The 26533-nt window shown below is 41.1% G+C and overlaps 2 protein-coding genes across 6 annotated transcripts in view; one reads left to right on the plus strand and one right to left on the minus strand.

Moving 5' to 3' along the window:
• Positions 1-774: 774 nt before the first annotated feature.
• Positions 775-15628, minus strand: KIAA1143. 5 transcript variants are annotated; one of them, XR_013956266.1, is made up of 5 exons: positions 15478-15628; positions 13561-13720; positions 9840-9922; positions 5836-6039; positions 775-848 (listed from the first exon to the last, which is right to left on the minus strand). XR_013956266.1 is itself a non-coding variant. In XM_080610928.1 (4 exons), the coding sequence occupies exons 1-4, from the start codon at positions 15583-15585 to the stop codon at positions 6025-6027; spliced, it is 366 nt and encodes a 121-aa protein (XP_080467054.1). In that variant the 5' UTR covers positions 15586-15628; the 3' UTR covers positions 3339-6024. The 5 variants fall into 5 exon arrangements, 2 of the variants coding, with proteins under 2 accessions (XP_080467054.1, XP_080467053.1); XR_013956267.1 differs by lacking the exon at positions 775-848 and adding an exon at positions 3339-3839; XR_013956268.1 differs by lacking the exon at positions 775-848 and adding an exon at positions 3340-3506.
• Positions 15629-15693: 65 nt separating this feature from the next.
• The window catches only part of KIF15 (kinesin family member 15), a gene marked incomplete at both ends in the record, with an annotated part of 35723 nt that continues 24883 nt past the window's right edge, over positions 15694-26533 (plus strand). Inside the window, 10 exons of the mRNA XM_080611261.1 lie at positions 15694-15707; positions 15781-15987; positions 19575-19758; positions 20956-21032; positions 22119-22156; positions 23066-23163; positions 23533-23712; positions 24810-25019; positions 25116-25241; positions 26357-26479. Of these exons, the coding sequence (XP_080467387.1) occupies positions 15694-15707; positions 15781-15987; positions 19575-19758; positions 20956-21032; positions 22119-22156; positions 23066-23163; positions 23533-23712; positions 24810-25019; positions 25116-25241; positions 26357-26479 (1257 nt within the window). The remainder of the gene's footprint in view (positions 15708-15780; positions 15988-19574; positions 19759-20955; positions 21033-22118; positions 22157-23065; positions 23164-23532; positions 23713-24809; positions 25020-25115; positions 25242-26356; positions 26480-26533) is intronic.

Below are 26533 nucleotides of genomic sequence, written 5' to 3' on the forward strand. Positions count from 1 at the left end.
ACCATCACCTAGGTACTGGCTTTCTGAACCACACAGCTCAATGAGATCCATGGGTATGTATTTCTGCATATGGTACTGAATGACTGCTCTGAATTGCTCTCCAGTGTTTGAAGGGGGCTACAAGGATGCTGGAGAGGGACTCTTCATCAGGGACTGTAGCGATAGGACAAGGGGTGATGGGTTCAAACTGAAACAGGGCAAGTTCAGGTTAGATCTAAGGCAGAAGTTCTTCCCTGTGAGGGTGCTGAGGCGCTGGCACAGGGTGCCCGGAGAAGCTGTGGCTGCCCCATCCCTGGCAGTGTTCAAGGCCAGGTTGGATGGGGCTTGGAGCAACCTGGTCTTGTGGAAGGTGTCCCTGCCCATGGCAGGGGGTTGGAACTGGATGATCTTTAAGGTCCCTTCCAACAGAAACCATTCCATGATTGTAGGATCACCAATGGCCAAGCGTGGCTTTCAGGGAGGAAAACATATGGGGTCATATCACTGAACGCTAAGGTACTACCAGTCAAAGAAGCAACAGTGCCAAATTCTTGGCTGCTCAAAACTGGCATAATTCCACTGAGTTACATAAATCAGGAGCTGGGTCATGAACTAAGGCTTGAAGTAAGGGAAAATACCAAATTCTGGGAATGCTAACATTTCAGTTTTCTTCACACCCCCCATCTTTTGTTAAACTCGGTGCTTTTGGGTTGGGTTTTTTTTTTGGCATTTGCACAGAAAACATGCCAGTATGTCTTTTACAGCACTCAAAGGAAGAAAATTCAAGCTGCTTTGCCTGATATTAAAACATGGGGCATTTGGTAATATTTGGATGCAATCCAATTGCTAAGCACATCTTGAAGGGAAAGCTGCAAAAGACAGATGAAAATGGAATCTATCAACAGGAATAAATGAACGTGTGAGCAGAAAGCACCAGGAGTACCCAGTGCCTGAGAATGGAGAAAAAGGTACCAAGCACATTAACAGAGGTATTAGTGATAAAGCACAGCCGCGTAATGAAGCTGAGCACTAATGTCACGATAAATTGGAGTGGAAGAATGAGTTTTGGAGGGAGGGAGTGGAAACACAGCATGTGGCCATGTGTACGATGGCATGTGAAATGAGAGTGACCCCTCCTGGAGTATGTTAGATGCTAAAGACTTACTGAAGTGATAAAACCTAAGTTGCAATATGTAAGATTAATATACATCAGGAGAAACAAGATTCTCTTGCTATTAACAAGATCATGGGCTGGTCATAAAAGGCTCACAGTTGTGTAACTTCCAGTATTTAGCCTCTGAACAAGTCCACATACATTTAAGTGCTAATAATTAAAGGCGGGATATCAACCTTAAGCTTTGAATTTTCCCAGCTATTGTCAGTTTAATTCTGACTCTTGGCATTGCTACAGCGTGGATTTGCTTTCAGAAGGACTGGCGAGGTCCTAGGAATATCCAAGCAGCCTTCCTAATGAGATAGCCATCGAAACCAGGGCTGGAAGGGACCTTGCAGGGTCATCTAGTCCAGCCCTCTGCCCTAAAGCAGGATCAGTTCTCCCCAAATCATTCCTGACAGATGTTTGGCTAACCTGTTCTTATAAACCTCTGGCAATGAAGATTCCACAACCTCCCCGGCAATCTGTGCCAGTACATTACTTCTGTTCCAGCTAGAAAGTCTGCCCTAATGTCTTCCTTTAATTTCATTTGCTGCAATTTAAATCCATTAGTTCTTTCTATATTCCCAGTGGACACAGAGAACAATTTATTATTTCCCTCTTTGCAGAGCTCTACATATCTGAAGACTGGTATCACATTCCTATTCCATCTCTTTCATCTCCTTTCTCTAGATGCATAAGGCCACTTCTTTCAATCTGTCCTCACAGGCCATGTTTTCTAGACTTCTGACCACTACTTTCTGTTCGACTTCCCAGTTGGTCTACATCTTCCTTCTTTGACGTATAGTGCACAAAAGCAGACACATTACTGCAGCTAGCGTCTGAAGCAGAGGATAAATAAGGGTAAGATTACTTCACATTTCTTCTCCACAACACATTATTTATAGGGCTGAAACTGCATTTGCATCCATGGCCTGTGTTCAGTTTTTAACTCACAGATCCCTTCCTGCAGAATAATGACTGCTGAGTCAGTCACCCCCATCATTTATGCATGTTGGCTATAGGAATTCAGTGGCAAGATCCTGGAGTGTCCAACACTTAACTTGAGTTTCAACCTATTTACCTCAATCAGGTCTAGTACAGAGCTCATGTATCTACCAGTGTCAGCTCATTGTGAGCAATGGAATAACATCAGAAAACGGTTTAACCCAAGCCACCAATCCAGCAAGGAGCTCAGCAGTGGTGCTTCTCACTAGTACCATGTTTAGCATATTCCATCTGCAATAATCTGAAACACAGGGATTTCAGTTTAGAGGAGTTGGAGCAGTTTAAAACACAGGCAATTAAACACCAAACATTATAGCTAGAAGCCATCCCAATCATAGAATCATAGGTTGGAAGAGACCTTTAAGATCAAGTCCAAAAAGATGAAAGGTCTCCAGCCCATCTGTATCCTGATGGGCATAACGCCCAGTGAGTGGAAAACCCTTTCAATCACCAGTAATACCCAAATCAGGATGAAATGGGAAGAGTATCTGATCAACTCCATTTTAGTTGGTTGTCCAGAAAGGAAGTTCAATCTGTGCTCCTATCTGTAATGTATGGAATTATATTTTCCCTATTATACAATATAGAAATGTACTCTGAGGAACCATGCATTGTTTCTCTTTCTGCTCTACAGGCAAATCCTTCTCTGTAGCAGCTGGAGTAATTTGCTGGTACAGCCTTCAGGCAGAGACAGGAGAAGGTTCCTCACAGCAATGAGGTCTAAACAAGAACCCCAAAATGCACTGTGGTAAGAAAAGGGTTAACTCTTCATGTGCCAAAGTGGGTTTTCATCTGAAATAGAAATACAAGTTACCCACCCACTGTTCATAAGCACATTAAGCATTTAAGTGACATTTTAAAATTGCTCTGAATTTGATTTTTACCAAATATTTGAAACAATTTGGCATGATTAAAGATTCACAGTGGAACACTAAGTAGCTCAAAGGAACAAGTATCTAACTTGAATGAACATGAGCTGGCCTCAGTGTGTGCTAACAGAAAGCCAACCGTATATTGGGCTGCATCAAAAGCAGCATGAGCAGCAGGTCAAAGGAGGTGATCCTGCCCCTCTGCTCTGCTCTCATGAGACCCCACTTGCAGCACTGTGTGCAGCTCTGGTGTCCTCAACATCAGAAGGACATGGAGCTGTTGGAGCAAGTCCAGAGGAGGCCACGAGGATGATCAGGGGCTGGAGCACCTCCTGTATGGAGACAGGCTGAGAACATTGGGGCTGTTCAGCCTGGAGAAGAGAAGCTGCGTGGAGACCTCAGGGCAGATTCCAGTGTCTGAAGGGGGCTACAAGGATGCTGGAGAGGGACTCTTCATCAGGGACTGTAGTGATAGGACAAGGGGTGATGGGTTCAGACTGAAACAGGGGAAGTTCAGGTTAGATCTAAGGAAGAAACTCTTCCCTGTGAGGGTGGTGAGGTGCTGGAAAAGGGTGCCGAAATAACTGGTATATTCTCCATCCCTTGCAGTGTTCAAGGCCAGGCTGGACAGAGCCTTGGGTGACACGGTCTAGTGAGAGGCGTTCCTGTGTATGGCAGGGGGTTGGAACTGGATGATCTAAGGTCCTTTCCAACCCAAACCATTCTGTGATTCTATGATTTATGTGTGATTCCCACAGGTGCCTTTGAAAATCCCTATTTTGAATGTTGCTGTCTGTTGGATTAACAGCTTTCTACCAAACCTTGTCTGCCTGCAATAATTTATGAAAATCACAACATTGATTTAAGCTCTTCTCAGTGCTCCATAAATTTTATACAGCCCTTAAATTATAAAACTGCTTCTGCTGGGGCACTGCTGAGAACAATGCTTAATCTCTTGAGAAAGTTGGCATGTCAGAGGAGAAAAGCAGAGACTCGGGCAGCGGAATTGTTTGTTTCAATTTACAGGGCAGAAAAAACCAGCCTGGATGCCAGGGCTCTAGTCCCACTGAGACCATGTGCATCAAGATTGCATTGCCAAAATACTGCTTAGCTGCTCTGACCTTCCTCTGCCTTTCCTTGGGTTTAAAATCAGAAAAGAACTTGCATTGATTTCACAAGGATACTTTTTTTTTTGCACACATCATCACATTTGTGACACTTGAGATGTTCCCCTTCTCATTTACAGTCAGCGTGTTCCTGCTCTCAGATTCATTCAGACAACAAAACTCTGCATCTGTCCAATTACATGTTGGTGTAAAAAAACTCTGCAAACCTCACCGTACCCTTATCACACAGTCTCCCTCCCAGCCTAAAGCCACACCAGAACAAATGTAGGGGATTTTTTGCCTTTACTAAAATTAGAGTTCTTAGGAGTGTTTGATTTCTTTTTTCTACCTTCTTTGGCAAAGATTAAAGCCATCAGTTTTGGCACTGAATCTAACACAAGGTGAAATTAAAGTCCTACTATAAAGAAACTATGTTTGAATGGGTTCCTTTCCTCTTAAACCTGGCCTAGTCACACATTAAAACTGCAGACTGCTTTGGCCTTAGTGAGATGTTGGCTAAGAGCATGGTTGTTTTCCTGGTGAATCCTCATCTGGAGTAGCCCAGTTTTCAAAGGCAGAGTGCTCAGGTCATTATTAGAACCACTATTTTTGGTGTTTCATCTGGGGATCCAAAGACAGCAGCTCCTATCGTCTTTTTCTTACCACTGACACTTTCCAGGTCTTTCCCCTCTCCTGATAACACTTCCTAGTCTGTCATTCAGACAGACTTTAAGGGATGTGTTTTCAGCCTTTCTGTACTCACGCTTTTCTCCCACGTAACCCTGTGAGTTTCATCCTTCCTCGTACACTGTTTTCGCTCAGAGGTATACAAACCATCTGTGCCTCTAATACAACGTTCTTAAATAGCCTCCAGGCAGATCTCTGTGGTTTTTAAGTACTTCTCTTTGCCCTTCAGCCTGCTGTTAACCATTTTCCTCATGGTTTTATAATCTGCCCTTTTAAAGTTCATTGTTACTGTGTTGTCCCTAAGGGAACCACTCTTTCATGATATCAAACCTAAAAGTGTGCAGTGATCACCGTTACCCCACGGAGGCTCGACAACACCTTTCTCTAATAACTTCTACAAGGTAGCTCCCTCTTGCCCATGGCCTTAACTAATCAGGCATTGCACTGACTGCCACAGGAGTCAATGAAAAGGAATCCTTTGCCATATGGACTGGAATGGCACCAAAGCCACTTTACATCTCTTGATAAGAGGAAAAACTGCTTTTGCCAGCTGTCTCTTTACCTTCAACAAAAAGTGATCATGGGGTAAACACTAAAATTCAATCTTGTGCAATTTTCCTGAGCAGTCCCATCCATTTCCCCAGGAGGAAGTAACTTCCCAGGGGCTGGCTCTGAGATTTTATAGGTTCTCAAGAGCCCAAGGAACCCTACAGGAGGTTCCAGCCACTCATGTAAAACCCTTTGGTGTTTCTCCTCTGGTTTTAATGGTTACCTTGCGACTGCCACCTTTGAAATGCTCTGAAGGAAGTGGGGTGAAAGGGGAGGTCTGTGACATGAACAAACTCTTTGCAGGTGGAACACTTCGCTCTAGGAATGGGAATAAAGGGATGATACTGAAGAGGCAGCTGATACATCAGCCTTTCTGTTTGCTGTACGCACAAAGGATTGATTTATGGCATCCTGCCACAGGAGAGGGCTATAGGTTATTAACCAACTTCAACAGACAAACGCTTACTGAGGCTGCATATCATACCTCTTGTGCTGTACCAAAGGTAATGACTCATCTTCAGGCATGCCTGATGTCCTTGAGGATGCATTTGGCTCTACACAGCAGAGTAAAGCATCACTTAGTTAATACACTACAGCACAAAGGAAACAATCAGCTGAAGCGATGACATTGCTACTTCCTGCTTCATTACAAATCTCCAGCTTCCTAACAGGATTATATACTGAAGCACTGTAAAAAAAAAAAAAAAGACATTAAGTCCTGTAATGAAACTTAAAAAATGTGTAATTAAACCAGCTAAATCCAGGCTTCTTGTGCTCAGTGTCTGCAAAACGCAGCCTTTGATCCTCCAAATGATGCTTCCTGCGAAAGTGCTGGACACAAAAACAATCAGAATAGAATTCTGACTCATTCCTTCCTGTTTAGGCCACTGAAATGAACATTTGCAGTACAAAAAAACTGGTTTTATTTAGGGGAAAAAAACCCCCAACTTTTTCAGACAGGCTGAAAACCAAAGGTAGGAGCACTTGGGCCACTCATACATGCATTTCCTTGCTCTTTCTGTCCCAGGTCTTTGCCATTTCTGTCTCATAATGCAGCATTCTTGATTCATCTTGATTCCTATCATTTAGAGAAAGATCCTGTTTCTTCATAAGTAAGAAAGGTGACAGAGCATCTCGCTTTTCCTGATGGCATCCAAGCGCAACGTAAAAAGCTTCCACTATAGGCATCCATTGCTGCAGTGCTACTACAGTGCACCTGTTTTTTAATGGCTTCCTGCTCAGCAGTGGGAACTGACACCATCATCAGTAAATGCTTTGGAGTCTTAATGAACTGGGAAATAGCCAAGATTTTATTACTAAAAACTGCATAAGATTCCCGTATTAGCTAACAGGGATGTCTGAACAAGATTCTTGTATTAAATAAAAGCCTCAGCTACTTTCACCTTGCTCCTCAAATAGAATCAACCAGGTTGGAAAAGACCTTTAAGATCATCAAATCCAACCATTGCCCCAGGACTGCCAAGACCACCGCTAAACCATATCACTGAAAGCCTCTCACCCTTAGCTGAGCAAGCTCCATGAGAAGAAAACAAATCAACATTCCCCACTACAGGAGGGTAAAAGGACTGGGGATGGGAGCAGGGAAGGGAGAGAGAAAGGAAAAGCAAGGAGAACTGTCTATTCCAGTCCTAGCCCCATGTTCTATGCACTTACTTTGGCTTCCCCTTTATTAGAAAGTTCTTGCCATTACTGGTTTTCCATGTTCCATTGCTTAAGGCAGGCAATTGCTTAAGACAGTTTCACATTGCCTTCCTAAATGAAGAAGTAAATGTCTCTTTAGTCCCAGGTTTCATGGGGAGTTGGTGGCGTGGATAATTTTCCTGGTGTGGCACATGACTATTCACACTATTCACTTGACTAAAATGCTTTTGTGCATCACTCACACCTCTTAATACATGCAGTTAGTTATTGTGAGGTGAAATAGGAGTGAAATACAATGAATACAAAGGGCTGCTCCTGGTCAGAGCACTACAAATCACAGTTGGAATAAAGGAAAGATACTGGGTTTCCGTATCCACCTTTCTTTCCCCTGCTGTGCTGCCTGAAGAACGACATACCTTTCATTATATTATTTCCAAGTAAATCCAATTAACTTATTTGCATTCCAGACATCTGTCATGAAGTCGTACGGCAAGAAGCATGATTAAGCAAAAGCACTGCAGCCAGTATCTTGAAGTAGCCTTCTTTTTACTGGATTTGTCTCCCAAGTCTCTCACTAGCAACAGTAGTTTTGTTTAAATGCAGTAACTAACAAGATTCAGACAAGACCACAGTCTTATTTTGAATCAGCTGCATATTTGGGAGGCCCTCTCCAATTTTAAGGTAAATCCAAATTCCCTCTCATCCTTGGCAAGCATTTATCTCTCGATAGCCATGTCTCCTAAACTGCCTCACAGCTAAAGGGAAGAGCTTTCAGGATGTGCAAGAAAAGTGTAAGCAAGTATATTTTTGTGCTGATAAACAGAACCAGGAGAGTTTAAGTAAGCAGCCAGTAGTTAATTCAGTCTTTCATATGAATCTCAGCAAGTCACTTGTTGAAATATACCCAAATATTCCTTCAGTATACTGTAATGCCATGAGATTTCTCACGGGGAGATATATATGTATTTTAATGGATTCACACAAGTTTTAAGTCTACAAAATAAATTGAAAGATTAAACCCTGGGAACCTTGGATTCTGTATTTCTTCTCCTACATTTTATTTTCTCTTATTTATGCAGAATATAGATAAATTATGTATTTACAAATGTAACATGTCCTCACGGGAATGATCGGATTGTTACACTGCACTTCTCTGGCAGTGTGTATATCAGACCAGTGCTACAGCAAGACTTTTAATATCCATTTATAGGTCTGGTTTTGTTTTTCTGAAAGGAAAACATCTATTCGTTCTCAAATCAGGGTATCATGGACTCACACTATTAGTGTGAAATATGATTCAGACTTGCACCCAATCTTATGCTGTAGGAAGTCGGTATGTATGGAGACAGGGAGCAGTCATGAGAAGCTTAGTTATCAGCTGACCAAAAAAATCCCACTTTATGTACTGAAAATGTCATTAAAATATCTTTGGACCACTTTAAAGAAACCATAATTTATTGCTTAAAACAGATGAACAAACTAAACCCAGCTGTTTCACACAGCAACTTCAAATTTGCTCCTCAATGAAGCTGTACAGCCCAAATAATTTGGAATGTCCTGTCACAGCAGAAGAACTGGTTTTATACCCTGTAATTCTGCAGCAGTCTCAGGCCTTGCTATATATGGTTATAGAGCACACCATACTCCCAAATGATTTCAAAGTCACTAGTCCCATTCCCACCACCTTGTTCTTCCCAATCCCAGCAGCTCTCAGTGATATTTTGAATTTAAGCACAACCTGTTACGTAAATGGCACGGAAATGGTCACGTTCATTGTACTGTACATGGGCCACTGAAAGACTTTAGAACCCTGTATCACAGTTATGATGTTCCTTGACTTAAATTTCCTCTTTATAATTCCTACTTGAAGAAAACCAGAAGAATGCTTTTCCAAAGCTTAAAGATGAAATACAGTTTCTTTTAAATAAGCTGTTTGAGATCCCAAATAATGATGAACACAGAAGTAGCCAAGTGGAACCAATAGACTTCAACAAATAGAAACCACCACCACAGCACTAAGACCATCAGTGTGATAACCAAGTGAACAGTCTCCAATCTTTCTTTTGCATTAGTTGATACCATCAGCTACAATCACCATTTCTGTATCTTGCTAGCACAACCAATTCAGGTGAATTTGATGCTTCTTAGATGGCATTCACCACAGACAGCATTAAGACTACATGATTTCAGCAATTGCTGCAAGGGCTCTGCAAAGAGCTAATGTGCTAAACCACACATGCAAAAGTTGTGCAAAAATCCTCTGAGACAGAAACCTTCAGTCTCTGTTCCACAACAGTGAAATGTCTCTCTTTTGAATGTCAAGGTAACAGTAACAGGTAAAACCCACACAGTTGTCAACTAAGGCCAGTAAATAGAGAGGAATTACACATTTAAAGATGTATTGATTGAAAATTTATATAAGGTGGATATGTACAGGTCAATTTTGCTACTCATTTGTGACCTCAAATAGCTTTTACATACATGGTTAAATTCTCTTTTAAAAGAAAGACACGCCATACTGTTCATACAGTTCCATCTGAACTGCAAAGACTTGTCTCTTGCTAGTTTTACACTACGTTTCTCTAGTTGGACTACAGCAAAGTAAGAGAAGACCTGGGTACCATGCTCCTATGTCTAGGAAAACCCTCAGTCTTACTCAGATCCCTCCAAGGGTAAGTAACATATAAAAACAAACAACTCCTAATCATCATTTTCCTCATCATCAAACGAGAGAAGACTGCTGTTTATTTGCTTAGCTGTACTCTGAGGAGTAGTTGCTTCTCTCTTAGTTTTCTGTGCCTCTTTCATCTTCTTTCTTGAACTTACATTGAAGTCCAAATTTTTCTCTGACGAACGTTTGGCTGGTTTCCTGAACATAATTTTTCCATCAGCAGGTTCTGGTTCACCATCTATAACAAAGACAGTAAAATCAGAACACATCTGCACATGTTCACACACACATACAGACTTTCACTACTTTACCTTCACTACTATCTATTCTTGGTCCCCAGAACCAAGACCAGCGAGACCCTGACAAAATACAACAACTGTGAAAACGGATTTTTTGGCCACAAAATGTCCTTCATGCACACACATCTGCTACATGGCAACCAGCCCTCGAAGCCAGTTCTCCTGCAGTTCCTATTAGAAGTGGGTTCTCACTAACCAGAGCTATAACTTCAAAGAGACTGTGAGCAGTCTCACACAATCCAGCCACATCACTTATCAAAATGGAGAGGACAACTTCATAGGATCCATTAATTTCACTTCACTGTTTGTACAATCCATGACAACAGATGCACTTATTCCAGAATTATGGTGTATCTTTGAAGAGCAAAATGCCACATACACAAGACAAAGCTTTTTAATATCTCTAAAAGCTGCTGAAACAGCTAAAAAGATCACATGGTCATAAACCTGCCTTTTACTATCATATAGGATGAAAGTTTTAGGGTTTGTTTGTATCTGCAAAATCACCAAACTATTCCAAATGAGTAATTCTGCTCCTCAACATGTATTAAAGCAAATAATTTAAAAACAAGGATTTATTATCTTCCTTCAAGGATTATGAGAGACAGGCAGAAAGCTACTGCACAAGAAACAGCATCAAGGTAGTATTCCTGGGGAAAAACTGTAATTGTAAAGTCACAAATCAGACATGAAGGCTCATACTGTAGTGATTTGCAACTTGTACAATGTATATCTGACAGGGTGTTAGAAACCATCAGGCTCTGAGCAAGATACTTTTCCTAAAGTACCTTTGTGAAATTCATTATTTAGTAGAAATTTCCTCACAACATGCATGAGTTGGACAACATGATGCGCTATTTAGTTATAAACAATAAATATCTTCTGTCTTTACCATGAATTCTTTCCTCAATATATAAGCATTATGACAGAAGAACATTTCAGTGGTAGCATACATAGCACTGGCTGAAAAACTCTTCAATGCATTCTCTAACCATTAGAACTATTAAATCTGATGTCTTAAGGGTTGTGCGGTACAAATGAACACAGAATTACAGAATCCCAGACTCATTTGAGTTGGAAAGGAACTTATGATCATCCAGTTCCAACCCCCTGCCACGGGCAGTGACACCTTCCACTAGACCAGGTTGCTCCAAGCCCCATCCAACCTGGCCTTGAACACTGCCAGGGATGCGGCAGCCACAGCTTCTCTGCGCACCCTGTGCCAGCGCCTCGGCACCCTCACAGGGCAGAACTTCTGCCTTAGATCTAACCTGAACTTCCCCTGTTTCAGTTTGATGCTGCACATGTGATACCAAAGTTTAGGAAATACACATGGTATATTCTGGGAGGGAAAAACAGCTATTTCTGAAAACATCACAGCCAAACAACCAAAATGCACTATGTATAATTTTCCTCACAAGTTGGGCCTCGTTTTTTGGGCTCAGCAGTTTAATATCAAATAATTCCCCTTACTCATTGTTGCTTAACTACATTGTTTATTTGGAAACCCTGATCTGAAGCACAGTATTAGCCAAATTCTGGAAAAAAAAGGCCTCTGTAAGAAGAATTGCACTTACGAGCAGATGCAACTGCCCACGTACTTGAGTGTACAGACTAGACACAACACCAGCACTGCTATGGGAACAGGACAACCAGCTACTTCATAAGCATAAGGAGCATCAAAAAAATCTTCATTGGACACTCTCTACATTTTCTTAGAATTGTAAATTGAAAACCAAACCCCTAAATCTGTAGTGAAAGCATATGCACAAAATAAGTCAGATAAACAGCTATGTACTCATACATATGGAAAAATGGAAGCCAGAAATTTCAGTGTTACTCCAAAATCTCCTGTGAACTGTGCAAAATGATTTCATCTTGTCTGCCACAGAGAAACTGATCGTTATCTTTGTAATGTGAATTTAAATGCCTAATAAGCAAAGTGCATAAACTAAGCAAAGCTCAAAAACTCCACCAAAAAGTCCATTACCTTAGCTCTGACCTTCAGGACCTCAATACTGTTTGCGGATCATTGTGCATCAAAGGAAAAGATTTTAGCTCTTGGCCTGGTTAAACACTGGCAAAATTTCATCATATGCTCAAGAACATTCCTTTCAGCAGGAAGGCCAGGGCACCTTAGAATCACAGACTGGTTTGGGTTGGAACGGATCTTGAGATCATCCAGTTCCAACCCTCTGCCATGGGCTAGGACACCTTCCACTAGGCAATGTCACCTAAGGCTCTGTCCAGCCTGGCCTTGAACACGCCAGGAATGGAACATTCACCGCTTCTCTGGGCACCCTGTGCCAGCGCCTCAGCACCCTCACAGGGAAGAACTTCTGCCTTAGATCTAACCTGAACTTCTCCTGTTTAAGTTTGAACCCATCACCCCTTGTCCTATCACTATAATCCCTGATGAAGAGCCCTTAATGTTCTCAGCCTGTATTTGTATGGGAGGTGCTCCAGCCCCTGATCATCCTCATGGCCTCCTCTGAACTTTGTATCTCAAACCAAGGCCTGAAGACAAGGACCTTCAAATGAAGACAATCACTACAGATACAAAAGAGGAAAGAGCAGAGCCTCAAAACTGAGTATTTACATGTTTTGAAAAAGTAAGATGTTCTCTTCACAACAGCCAGCCAGCAACACATCAGTTATGATCTATCAATGTGTCTTAGCATTCATATGCAGTGGAAAGGAAGATTCTCAGTTGGGAAATTTACTTCCCTGCTACCTTTTCAGCTTCATAGTGTCACAAATTACCTGAGATTTGGGGTTTTATATATATATTTTATATATACACATATACACACACACATATATATATATACGGACCCAGTACCTGTTAAAGTAATTTCACTTTCAACTCTGGGATAAAAATCAAAGCAACAAGAAACATAATTAAATCATGAGCAGCAAACTTTCTTTATAGTTCCCATTTTTAGAATTGACCTTTATCCAAAAAAAGGAATTATTCAAACCTCTCTTTATTAAAGTGGAAATAACCACTTCCTAAAGCATCTAAATATCTGCCTCAGAGTGGAAATCAGAATGTAAATCTAGAGGTCAGACTGACAGTGCAAAGATGGCCAAAGACTCAACAAAGCCTACAGCAAGCTATAGCACAGTCAGCCACGCTTTCATTTCTGGTTTCACACCTGGTCCTCTTCATAGCAGAGAAACAACAAAGCACTTATCCTTTTATTCCTGTAAGGCAAAAAGTAGGAAAAGGAAGCCAAGACCTCATATTAACTACTGATGAACGAATAGAAACACAATAATGTGGAACAAAGGGCAGCAGTCCCCAAAGCATAGTGATCGAACACTCCTGGTACCTACTACTGTGGATTTTTTCCTCCAAATGCAAGCTATTCCCAAAGGGGTAAGAGGCAGAGGTGCCAAAATCCCACAAGGACTCAGTACTACACTCCTTGTGCTACACACAATTATGTCTGAAAAATTCACACAACGAATGAAAGGCAGTATTAGATGGTAGAAAAGTAAGCAAGTATCAAGCTCCCTTTTATGGATTATCTCTCTTTGGCTATAAGCAAGAAATAAGTAGTTTGCAACTCACCTGATTCATGTGACTTTAAGGACTCTTTGATTTGCTGTTTAATTTTCATCGCTTCTTCCGCAGTCAAGTCCCCCTTCTTCAATGTTACCACTTGAGGCTGCTCATCTTCCTTGTCACTGACATTATCACTATCTTCATCTGCAAGTGGAAGCTGCTCTCTCTAGACAGGAGAGAAATAAAAGCAATTCTGATCACCTCACTCAATCACAGCCACTGAGGGTGGGCTACTTGTCTTCGGTTTCACTTTTGCAGGGAGGTTAGCGAAGAGGTTTGTCTTGTCAGTGCCAAACTTTCCCAACACACATTGTCCCAGTGACACTCCAATTCTATCACTGAGACATGGAATCCTCTAGAAAAGAAACTGCATGGGCTCTTTCAATTAGAGTCCAAAACAGCAGGAACCTGGAAGGTGAAGAATTCATTCCCCTGTTCTTTACTGTACAAGCACTATCTGCCATGCAACACTAAGAAAATCTTAAATGTGTGGGTCCAAATTTGAATCTTCTATGCTGTACTCCAAGCAGCATAGAGAAAGGGTGGCTTTGTTATTAAGGCTGCCTAATCAAATCACTATAAGCATTATGGACTGACACAAGGAAAACCATTTCCCTGTTCCCACGCTCTCAAATTTGTGCTCTGAGACACAAGAATCATTTGGGATAAAAACCTGTAACAATAAACTTTCTGGCATACAGCAACAGAAAGCTTGGACGTAACAGAGGAACTTAAAACTTATAAGGAAAAGTACAGACAGCATTACCACTATCTATTGAATTTACCAAGAGCTAAACAAAATCTTCTTGGGAAAGTGAAACAGTTTGTACTACATTTACTCAAGGCATACTTTTATCTCAAATTCCTTTTTTTAACAAATCCTTATGACTGTTACTTTCCTGGAGAGAGTGAGGTGATAATGGCCTCTTTATACAGGAACTGAACCTTAAAAAGCAGTACAGGCAAATGGTGCAAGTGGTGCAAGTCAACACATTGACTGCTGGTAACAAAAAGTATCTTAATGAATAAACTGCATATCCAGTGGCACAAGTATAGTTCCAATCAAGGCAGTAACAATGGTGAGGTGCTTTCTTCTTTGCTAGGTTAGTTTTCAGTTGCATAGGTTAGGGTAGGATCACACACAAGTACAACCAGGTAACACCACCACTGCACAAACAGCACTACCAGCTGATGTTAAATGACTGCTTCAATTTACAGTTCCTTAGTCATCAAAAAGAAGCTACTTTGCACTGTGTTATGATAATGGCAGGCCTCTTTCATAAGGCATCCTGCAAAATCTTAGCAGGAAACACATGCAAAAACATACTGGAAACAGAAAACCCCTCAGAAAAGGCTGCCTTTTAACAAGCTGTCTCCAACACCCCTGCCCTGCCATCACATCAGTTTGTCTGCTGACCTGTATTAGGATGATGTTAACTCCTTTTCAAGGTATTTTTTGGCCACTTTTGTATCATATTATTAACCACTATTTATTCTCTCTCTATGCTCTGTAACGCCAGTTAAATTTCGGGTATCATCGCTGTTTCCCTGTTGACACAAGCCACTTGGGCACTGACTGCTCTGCGAAGTGCACCATGATCCCCTCGGCTGCGATCATTAGAAACAGCAGCGAGGAAGGGCGCCGCAATTTCTTATTGGTTCGAATCACCAGCAGGGAAGAAATAACAAGACAGTTTTCTTAACTTCAAGCAGATAACCACTGTTCCCCCTTCTCCTACAGCGACAAAGCTGTAGTGCTGCTTCCCTACCGCCTTCCATTTAAGCCTGGGGTGGAACATCAAGGCACGGGAGGCCCCATGAAGCGGGTGCTGCCGCTTGCCACCCCCGGGAAGGGCCAGTCGCGGCGGTGCAAAGGAAGCAGGGCCCGATACAGCGGAGGGCCGCGCTGCCCAAGGCCGTTACCTTGGTTTCCACCGTGGGGCCCTCCCGATACCCGACCTGCCGCTTGAAGCGGCTGAGGAAGGCGGGCTCGGCCGGCCGCACATAGGAGACCTGGTTCCGTTTGCTCATGGCCGCCACCGAGCCGCGCAGCCGCCTTCCCCTCAGGCTTCCCAGCGGCCCTCATCACGTGAAGGAGACGAAGGCACGTTCAGCCAATGGCAGAAAAGGCAGAGCGAAATGGCCGCGCTTATGTTAGCTTCGAGGAGGGGCGGGGCTACGTCGGTGCGTCTCTTGGCGTCAAATTTGAACGCTCCGCCGTTTCAGAGTGGCGTTCTGCGAACGGGCGGGAAGGAGCATGGCTTCTGCCAGGAAACGTAAACGGGGACCTAGCAGTCCTGAGGAAGGTGAGGAGCGCTTCGCTCTCATGTGGGAAGCGGGCAGCATGAGGGGGGTGCGGGATGGTTCACCCCCATGTGGGAGCCGGAGCGGCGCGGTGAGTGCCTGTGGCCTGGCGAAGGGCGGCTCTGCCTTGTGAGACTACTGGGCTCCTCAGCATGAAACAGACAAGGAGCTACTGGAAAGGGTTCAGTAGAGGCTACAAGGGTGATCGGGATCTAGTGATCTCTCTTTTGAGGAGATATTGTGGGAGCTGGGCCTGGTTAGTCTGGGGAAGAGCAGACTGAGAGGGGATTGGACAAGATAATCTTCAGAGGTCCCTCTCAGCCCGACAGATTCCGGGATTCTGTGGTGTCATCCATGTGTGAGAGCTAAGAGGGTCAGGTAGGGGTCTGGCTGTGCTGGCTGGGCTCGGTGTCCCACGGTGGAGCCGATGCTCCGGGGCTGTGATCCTGGAGGGGCCACGGTGGGGTTGGAGCAGCGGCACGGGGAGCAAAGATCCCTGTCGCCTCCAGGAGCACTTTTGGCATTGACATCCTTGGGTGATATCCCTAAGGGCTTCCCATGGTTGATACGTGTGAGCAGTCCTCCCGAGCGGAAAGCTTCACAAACTCGGCTGCTCTCAGCTGCCCCGCATTAATCGGTTAGTTCTCCGTAAGGTTATCGAGTTTTAATTAGCTGTGAGTAAGGGGCTGGAGCACCTCCCATACAAAGACAAGCTGAGAACATTGGGGCTGTTCAGCCTGGAGAAGAGAAGCTGCGTGGAGACCTCAGAGCAGCTTCCAGTGTCTGAAGGGGGCTACAAGGATGCTGGAGAGGGACTCTTCATCAGGGACTGTAGTGGTAGGACAAGGGGTGATGGGTTCAAACTGAAACAAGGGAAGTTCAAGTTAAACATAAGGAAGAAGTTCTTCCTTATGAGGCGCTGGCAGAGGTTGCCCAGAGAAGCTGTGGCTGCCCCATCCCTGACGGTGTTTAAGGCCAGTTGGATGGGGTTTGGAGCATCCTGGTCTAGTGTGAGGCGTCCTTGCACTTGGCAGGGGGTTGGAACTGGATGATGTTAAGGTCCTTTCCAACACAAACCGTTCTGGGATTATATGATGTTTGTAACTGTTGTCTCTTACAAATGTATAAGTGAAAGCAGCTCTTTGAAATGGGAGCTAGGGACAGCTAGTTAAGAGTCGATTGCTTCCCAAGGTACAGGCTGTGCCTATTCTGATTTGAGTTTTAAAATGCGCTGCTGCTTCTTGTTGCTGCTCATTTTGACACTTTGTGTGACATCATGTAGATGAGGCCCTTGGTGATGTGGGTTAGTGGTGGCCTTGGCAGTGCTGGGAACGGTTGGGCTTGGTGATCTTTTCCAACCCAGTTCATTCTATGGTTCTGTGAAAGCAGGTAGGCTCACACAGCAGCCACAAAGTATTTGTGTAGTTGCATGGCACCGGCAAGGTATTTGTGTGCAAAGATATTTAACCTTCTCATTAACATCTTGATTCCACTCTTGCAACAAAACCTGTGCACTCTTCAGACTTTATATGGTCTTTATTACTGGAATATTTTTGTAAATCTTTCATTGTCACTTATTTTTTTTACATCTGATTATGTTAGTTAATATTTTGACTAACTTGTGTGAAATAATTTCATGCCAGTGCCACCCTTATGTAAAAGATAAGTAACACTATCTACCTATGGGGAAATAGACCCTTGAGATGTGAAGCTGTGCAAAATGATGCTGGTACCTGAAGGAGACCTTTATGTGTTAGTGTTTTATATTACTTCATTAACATGAAAGGAATATAACTACTTTTAAAGAAATGAAAGCTGTTCAGCTGTGCACTTTTAGGGAGGTGAGTTTTTGCAGTGATGACAGTCAAACTGTTTCCTGCTGTGTTGTTTTACCTGCAGTTGGGTTAGCAGTTTTAAAATATAATGGGAATATACAATTCTATTCGATCCATGTTCCTAATTCTCTAAAACACTTGCAAACCCTTATATATGTTAATTTAAGAGTCTACTCACGCTGCAGAACTGGAATTTTCTCTACCTTTGCAAGAAACTGTCTGCAAACTTTCTGTCAAGGGATGACAGTTACTTACTATTGTTGTGAAGTTCTGATTCATGCATGAAGCAGTTTTTTGTAAGACTCTCCATTTATCTCCCTCATTTTCTATTTAAATGATTTTTTTGAGCAATAATTTTATCTTGTTTAATTATGCATGTTTCATTTTTATTTTCTAGGAGACTTATGTGACTCTGCATTATCTTTGAACACATCTAGGTAAAGTAATATTGGACAGTTTGCATGTATGAATAATCACTTTTGTGTCAGGGACAATAGATAATGGTCTGTGTGCTTCACCACACAAAGATAGAAAAGTACTGTTTGTCCACTTTGGCTGTTCCCTGGAAAGTCCAGTTTGGTTCCTTTCAGGAAAGCTCTGCTTTAGAATGCCTCAGAAAAGTCTTGACCCTTGGAGACCTTTCTAGATATTGCTGGCCATTTCTTCTGACGTAGGCTGGCCTCCTGCACTGGAATGAGTGTGCGTTTTTGTCAGTATAGAAGCCCGAGCTTCATGCGATGTGAGGAGGCAGAGCTTCATACCACCCAGGTCAACATTGCCTCCCTGGGGACGCCCACTAAGGTTGAGCCTGCCACCTCGTGCTGTGATGATGTCTCTTGGAGCTGGTTTCCTGATTGTCCTCACAGGGTCCTTGGGGTTGGCAAGATAACCAAACATCAGAAGTGTCCTTTACTATATCTGTTAATATCTCTGTGGTTTCCTGTATTAATAAACTAGTCGTGAGTTCTGTATTTGTGTCTCATTTCTCTCACCCAGAATACTCAAACTCTGGAACAACATTGCATATAAAGTACAAACAACACCTACTATAACTGTGAAATAAAGCTTTTCTTTCAGTGCTTTCCTGCACTGTTCTGTTCCTTTCTCTTGTTTGCCAAAACTAAAAATCAGTAACAGTTATAACACCCTTGTGCTATAACTGCCTTTGGGGAAAGAATGAAGTAAAGTAATTTCATGATTGCTACCACTTCATGTAAGAACTGAATTCTCTAATATTGTATCTGTATACACTGGTATTTATGCCTGAGCTCCTCAAAGTTTTAGTATCAGAGTCATGCACTTACTCAAGCTATATTTAATGGTGCATCTTCTGATAAATGCTATGAAATAGGTTAGACAGCTTTTAGGTATAGGTAGCTTTTAGGTATAGGTGCTGCTGTACTTCAGGATCAAGAATTGATTGTTCTTTCCCTTCTTGTAAGCAGCAAAGAAAAATGCTAGCATCTTTCTTGCTGGAATGTAATGGCATTCACTCAATTTATAAAGTCTTTTTCGTTAGAGAGAAGGATGCTGAAAGCTCATGGTCTTAGAAACTACTGGAACATTTGTAACAACACTGGTTTTGTATATCTTTGGTTCACTGTGAAATGTGTTCTTTTGGAGCTAAAATTATGTGGAATAGCAATGAATTCCAGTAATTCTGTGTTCTTTGCATTTAAATCTGTGCGTTGTTACCTTTATTCAAGCCATGGCTTGTAGTGAATTGATGTGTACAATATAATACTACTACAGCTAATAGAGGTATATTTTCAGGAGGGACCTTTGTATGACTTTATGCTTAATCTGATTTTTGTGATCTAATTTTCTCAAACAGCTGATAAATCTATTTTGAAATAATCTAATGCGTAAATATTCCTTTAGTGCTGAAGGTGATGCTATCAAAGTCTGTGTAAGGGTCCGTCCACCTTCAGAGGGAACCACCTTAAGCAATGGACATCAAGGCTTGTGTTTGTCTGTTCTTTCCTCAAAAACCATCCGTCTGCATTCAAAGCCTGAGCCAAAGATCTTCACTTTTGATTATGTTGCAAATATGGAAACAACACAGGTAATGACTTCCAGGCTCTTGGAATAGTATTGCAGATTTTCCTCACGTTCTGGCAACTGCTACACTAAACCTTTGTGAAGATGTGTGATGCTTTGGGTTTTATTTTTTGCACTGGTCAGAGTGGTAATATGCAGTTATAATACAGAAATGTTGCAATAAATTCTGCTCCCTAATAGTTTTAATGGTTTTTTTTTTACTGTTAATTTCTTTAAAGTTTGCATTGAATTTGGAATTTCTATTTGTAAATGTTACAGTAATACCTTAGACAGAAAATAGACCTGCCTGTTGGGACAAACATAGAAATAGCTGGCAGTCAGTAGCTGATATTGAAGATGTGATTTGTATATTGGGAACTTACGAGTTTGTAGCCTATTTGTTATATTTCTTTCTTGTATTTTCCTTTTGAGCAGATGCATTATTCATCTGGGACTGGTAATATGGGAAGGAAAATCCTTCAGTTTAATTTCTGTGATTGTGCTTGCAATTCTGAACATAATTTTAATTCCTCTAGGACTTCAATTCCCTTTAACTTCTGTTAAGTAACCCATATATATCTTAATTTAAGAGCCTACTTAGCCCTCCCCACCACCAAAACCTCAAAAACCTACCCACTCTAGGCTGTTATCTGTAGTTAGGCTGCTCTTACAGGTCTAAGAAACAGAATGAGGTTAAGAGTTGGGCAGACCTGTTGGATATGCCATTTGGCAATGCAAATGTTGAAAGTTGACTAGATTTGATAAGTGTCATGGGCTTAATTTCAATGATATAAAACACATAACCAAAAACACTGGACCAAAATTAGTATAATAGCTATTTGAAAGCTGTTACCATGATGCTGAGTTTTATTTTTCTTTCAGTTTATCAAGGAATAAATGTCTTTGAGAGGAGTGGTTTATGTCACAAAGACTTAGGATGTATTATTTTGCTGTGAGAACTCCAGGGATCATGATACATGTCTAATGTTAGGGAATGCAAATGTTCAAGGCCAGGTTGGATGGGGCTTTGAGCAACCTGGTCTAGTGTGACACATCCTTGCCTGTGGCGTGGGGTTGAAACTGGGTGATCTTAAGATCCTTTCCAACCCAAGCCATTCTATGTTTCTATTTTATACGTTATAAAGCTATGATCTATAAAATGCTGATAAAAGCAAGACTTAAATGAGTGGTGCCAAGTGTTTTCTCTTTCCTTTGTCCACAGGAGTCAGTGTTCTCAACTGTGGCCAAAAATATTGTTGAATCTTGTATGAATGGCTACAATGGAACAATCTTTGCATAGTAAGTCTTTTAATGGTAATTCATTGCACTGTTTGAGGGCACTGTGTTAATGAGTAGTAGTTGTGGATTTAAGTGCCAGAGCCTGCTTAGTGTTACAGTAAACTTTGCAAGTGCTTTCTTGGTGTAGCACAACCCAGGGAATGTTGTTGCATGATGAAGAGTGCTTCTTATTCCTCTTTCAGAGGAGTCTGTAGGTGTTACACTCCTAATGCTTAAGGCCAATAATGTTGATTGTAAACTCACTTCAATTTTACTATTGTTTGATGGAAACCTACAAGTTTTATTGTATTGGTAAAGAAAAAGCTACTTGTTTTCATTCCATTTTACTATGAGCATACTGAAAATCTCTAAGTTGATATTTGGCCATCTTAACTCTTTAGTGAGGCTTAACTGTCTGTGGGCATACTTGGGAATGATAATTTTAACTTTCACGATGTACTCAAGGTAGAAATATATCCATGACTAGTAGCATGAGTATCATTATATTAACTCAACATTTTTTCCTTTGGAAAACTGAGGAAGCAATTTGGTCAAAAATGCTAAGTTGAATCTAATCAAAACCTTACTGGGTTTTTCTAGCCTAGCACAGCATTTGCAAAACTGTGAAGAGAAGTCTATTTTGTTGCAATATAAAAAATGTGGAAAAATGAAAGGAGATTGCCCTGAAGTTTCTCTAGCATGGTTAATAACTGTGGGCTAAAAAAGAACATACTCAGCTTACAAGTATTTTTTTTAATTTTGGGTTTATGTGCACTGCTGAGTGATACAAAACCCAAAAAACCTGACCCAAAAAGTAGTTTAATATAAATTTGAAAGCTTTTGTTTTAAAGTTGAGTTCCTTATTTTTCCTTTCCAACACAAATAAGGAAGAAAATGATGGGTGGGGGGGAGAGTAAAGGTGATTTATCCAACCGAATTTCATGTTCTATTTGTATACCCTTTTAGCTGACTCGTTTCTCAGCTTGCTTCTGTAGCTTTTATTTTAAACTGTGCTTTCTCCCTAAAAGATGCAGATTAATGAAAAATTAAGAGCAAGAATAAAACTTTATCTGACTCCTTTTTTTTTCCCCTTCTCGTTGTTGTTAGTGGCCAGACTGGATCAGGAAAAACCTTTACTATGATGGGTAAGTGCGTGAGAGAATCTTTCAGTGCTTTCCTAGTGTTTTGGTTTTTGTCTTGAGTTGAAATGTCTTGGGATGATTTAGTTTTTTGTCTTGCTACAGATAACTTTCAGGTTTAAGAAATGGTGTAGTGCTCAGTGCAGCTGATTTTGCTTTATATCAAAATAGTGAAGTATAGGTACTCTCATCTGCCTTTTTAGCCCTGTTTTTAACAGGAGAGAAGTTCTTCAGTTAAACGCAGCTAATAAATGTTCTCAAAAATGAGTATGCTATTGGCTTCTCCTTTTTGGCTGATATCCGTTGCATGTGTAAAAAAATATTGTAGTGTGCAAGGGGCTTACATATTAAAATATATTGAAGTTTTCAAAATAACTGCTTCCAACCTGACCAGGAAGGTGAGGCCCCTCTGTATAGGAAGGGATCCCTTTGTAATCTTGTTCTTCATATAGTCATGATTTTAAATGTATTAATAATTTTGCTTGACATTAGAAAGTTACCGAAATAACCAAAACCAGTTTAGCTGACATGTATTTTAGCACTACATAGGAATTAACTAAACATGGGGACAAATCCACCCCATCTTTCTGGTTCTTGAAATCAGGGTTAAAGTACTTGCACTGGCATACCTGCACATTTGTACATGTTTTCTATGGAAGTTATGCTCTTTTAGACTTGGGTAACCTAAGCACAGGTAAAATGAACTTTCACGAGCATCATTTAGGCTATATATGGATCTGATTATAGAATATTATCTTAGATCTTGAAAGCTGATTTTTATTGCATTTCTTCTGTGGTTTTGCCATAAACTGACTAAAATATGGTTGCTAAAATCTTCTGTAATGATATCTTGAAAAGGTCAACCATTGTTCTCAGGTAGTAATAATTCTTTCTTTTAATTCCAAATCTCTTTAGGACCATCTGAATCTGGTAATTTCACTCACAGCCTGAGGGGTGTCATTCCACGGAGCTTTGAATACTTATTTTTTCTAATTGAACGTGAAAAAGAAAAGGTACATTTATCTTATACTTCTTATTGCAATGAAAGTCTTACATTAAAGATTAGCTATGGTTTTTTGGTAAGTGAAGTTTCCAGGGTTATTGCCATCTTGTGTTAGATTTCTTGATGAGAAACACTTGCTTCTAGCACTTTACCAAATTATAGTACTTTCTTCAGACCCAAGTGTGCTTATATTTTGAATCTAAAAATGTATCTATATTTCGGGTTGTGGGTTGTCATCTGTGCATCAGAAATGTATCATATGCAGAATGCATACGCAAACTAGTAGCTTTAGGTATGTGTAAAAAGAGGTTTGCTGCCATGCAATGCCAGACTTAATAAAACCAATCTGTTTATAGTGTAAATTACTGGTTTTTTTCAGGCTGGCAATGGAAAGAGTTTTCTCTGCAAATGCTCATTTATTGAAATCTACAATGAACAGATATTTGACTTGCTAGATTCTGCTTCAGCTGGACTCCTTCTCAGAGAACACATAAACAAGGGAGTCTTTGTTGATGGGGCTGTTGAACAGGTGTTGTCATCTGCTGCTGAAGCATACCAGGTATTTTTTTGTTGCTTTTTAATGTTTTGATGCTTATTTGGTAAATATTCCTCAGATTAAAGCACATACTTTTTTGCACAGTGCCTCTGACACTCTCTTCCCCTGTTTCCATACACTGCAAAACAGTGTAAAAAGCTGTTTCTAGATAGTGCCTCCTGCCTATTCCACACATAAAATCATAGAATGGTTTGGGTTGGAGAGGACCTGAAGACCATGTTGCCCAAGGCTCTGTCCAACCTGGCCTTGAACACTGCCAGGGATGAGGCATTCACCACTTTCTGTGCAACCTGTGCCAGTGCCTCAGCATCCTCACAGGGGAGAACTTCTTCCTTCTATCTAACCTGAATTTCCCCTCTTTCAGTCTGAACCCATCACCCCTTGTCCTGTCACTACAGTCCCTGATGAAGAGTCCCTCTCCAGCATCCTTGTAGCCCCCTTCAGACACTGGAAGCTGCTCTGCGGTCTCCATGCAGCTTCTCTTCTCCAGGCTGAACAGCCCCAATGTTCTCAGCCTGTCTCCATATGGGAGGTGCTCCAGCCCCTGATCATCCTCGTGGCCTCCTCTGGCCTTGCTCCAACAGTTCCATGTCCTTCTGGTGTTGAGGACACCAGAACTGCAAGTGGGGTCTCACAAGAGCAAGTCATATAGTTCTGGATTTTGGAGTATCTGAATTGCAATTATCATAATCTTTCCCTAATGCTTGTCCTATTTGTCTGAAATAACAACAGAACACTACATCTCCTGCTACTTAGGCAACATATATGTTGTAGAAATTGTCAGGTTTATTTCTCCATGAATGAGACACATATGCATAGTATTCTGTAATTGTGTACTGCTTACATGCACCCTTATTGGATACATTATACTTTCCATCAGCAATAGCATTCTTGGAGGAAAGAAGTGAATATTATAATTAGTGGTTTTATTAAGCTTGAGTGCAGCTATGTTTTTTTCACTTTTAAAAGAGTTCTGTTGGAAAAAAAAATAGAGAAACCCTTGAGATTTTTGAATGCTGTTGCACTGAAATATGCTTACTACTGTGAGACAATACTGAGTACAGACACTTGCTATCATTAGATACCTTTTTCATTCTTAGGTATTAACTATGGGCTGGAGAAACCGTCGTGTAGCATCAACCTCAATGAACAGAGAATCCTCAAGATCACACGCGGTGTTCACTGTCACAGTGGAATCCATGGAGAAAAACAATGAAGTGGTTAACATTCGGTCTTCCCTGCTCAACCTAGTAGACTTGGCAGGATCTGAGAGACAGAAAGACACCCATACAGCTGGAATGAGATTAAAGGTTAGTTCTGTAAAAGCTCTGGTATATTTCTCCTTTCAGATGTATTGCCTTATTCCATCCATCAAATCAATTCACCTTTACTCTCTCCTTTTTTAGGAAGCAGGTAACATAAATCGATCGCTAAGTTGCCTGAGCCAAGTCATGACAGCACTTGTTGATATCGGTAATGGAAAACAAAGGCACATTTGTTACCGGGATTCCAAGCTCACTTTTCTGTTACGGGTAATACAGATCCTCTGGATTTTACATGCTACATGGGATGTACAAAAAATACTTGTTTGGGATGTTTGGGTTTTTTTTTTTCACTGTAAAATGCTGAACTTGGGTGCATTAAAGATGTTTTAATATTGGGCAGGTGGAAGAGAGCTTGAAAAGTATCTTTTTACCTAAGCAGATTTCCAGTAGATTTATTGCTGTAGACAAATTTAATAGGAGATTATGAGCCTAAATCCATATTTGCAAGTTTTAAAGAAAAGGTATATGTTTTCTTCCCTCTAATATGGGAAATAATATGCATCACAGTGTAGCATTTGGAGATGTGTTGAAATGTTTGAAAGAGTTTTCAGGATTAGTCTACATGTGCTAAATGTCAGTATGATGTTAAGAATTAGATACACTTACAGTTACCTACCTGAGATCTTATGGGCTCTTTTCAAGGTGAACAGAAAACAATGATGGAAACAGTTAAAGATTTGTTGGACACCAGCACTCATCACAATTCTGTTGAACAATAATGAATACGTGTAACACGTTTTTGTGTTATAGTGCTTGTACAAAATCCAGTATTTGTGTTACAACTCAGTGTTGATGTGATCACAGCTATATTTTCCAATCTTTCAGTCTCTGTTCTATGTATATCTTAGAATCATGAGTCTCTGAAGAATTATATTCTCTCAGTGCAACCCAAAATTGGAAGGGAATTGCAACTGTATAAGCTGTTTAAGTGGTTATGTTCTTTTTAGGTGGCTGTGCTGTAAAGGTGTCCCCAAAAAATGATCTTTAGTAGGGAGAGAGAATGCCATTGAGGCTTGTGGGCTATTTTGGTAGTACTAGACTTCTAGTCTTAAGTATAACTGCTGCCTTCACCAGAGATTTGAGAGCTACTTGTTTAACACCATGGAAATACAGGAAAACGTGCATGTAAAAAGGAGAGGTTCCTTTTATATCTGTAGTCAAGAATCTATTGGTTTGGGTTTTTGCTTGGCGGTTGCCACCAGAAGATAGGTTGGAACAGTCAACAGATGGTTGAATACCAATCTGCTACTTCACCAAGAGTGAAATTAGAGTGAAATTAAAGTGAAATATCTACTAAAGTTAACTTCTGTGTTTTTAAACAGGATTCCCTTGGTGGTAATGCAAAAACCTGTATAATTGCAAATGTTCATCCAGGATCCAGGTGCTTTGGTGAAACCCTGTCCACTCTTAATTTTGCTCAGCGAGCAAAGTTGATTAAGAATAAGGTAAGAAAGTGACTCAGCGTCTTTTATTGTTGCAACAATTTCTTGTCTTTTAAA

Source organism: Psittacula echo (assembly GCF_963264785.1).
Source record: "Psittacula echo genome assembly, chromosome: 2".
Classification (NCBI taxonomy): domain Eukaryota; kingdom Metazoa; phylum Chordata; class Aves; order Psittaciformes; family Psittacidae; genus Psittacula; species Psittacula echo.

What these genes read in the sequence shown, in the direction of transcription:
- KIAA1143 (XM_080610927.1), bottom strand. Translation starts at nt 15,585, where the DNA reads ATGAGCAAACGGAACCAGGTCTCCTATGTGCGGCCGGCCGAGCCCGCC. An exon ending in GCCCCACGGTGGAAACCAAG is followed by an intron (nt 13,721 to 15,477) that starts GTAACGGCCTTG and finishes TCTCCTGTCTAG; the next exon opens with AGAGAGCAGCTTCCACTTGC. An exon ending in CTTAAAGTCACATGAATCAG is followed by an intron (nt 9,923 to 13,560) that starts GTGAGTTGCAAA and finishes TCTTTGTTATAG; the next exon opens with ATGGTGAACCAGAACCTGCT.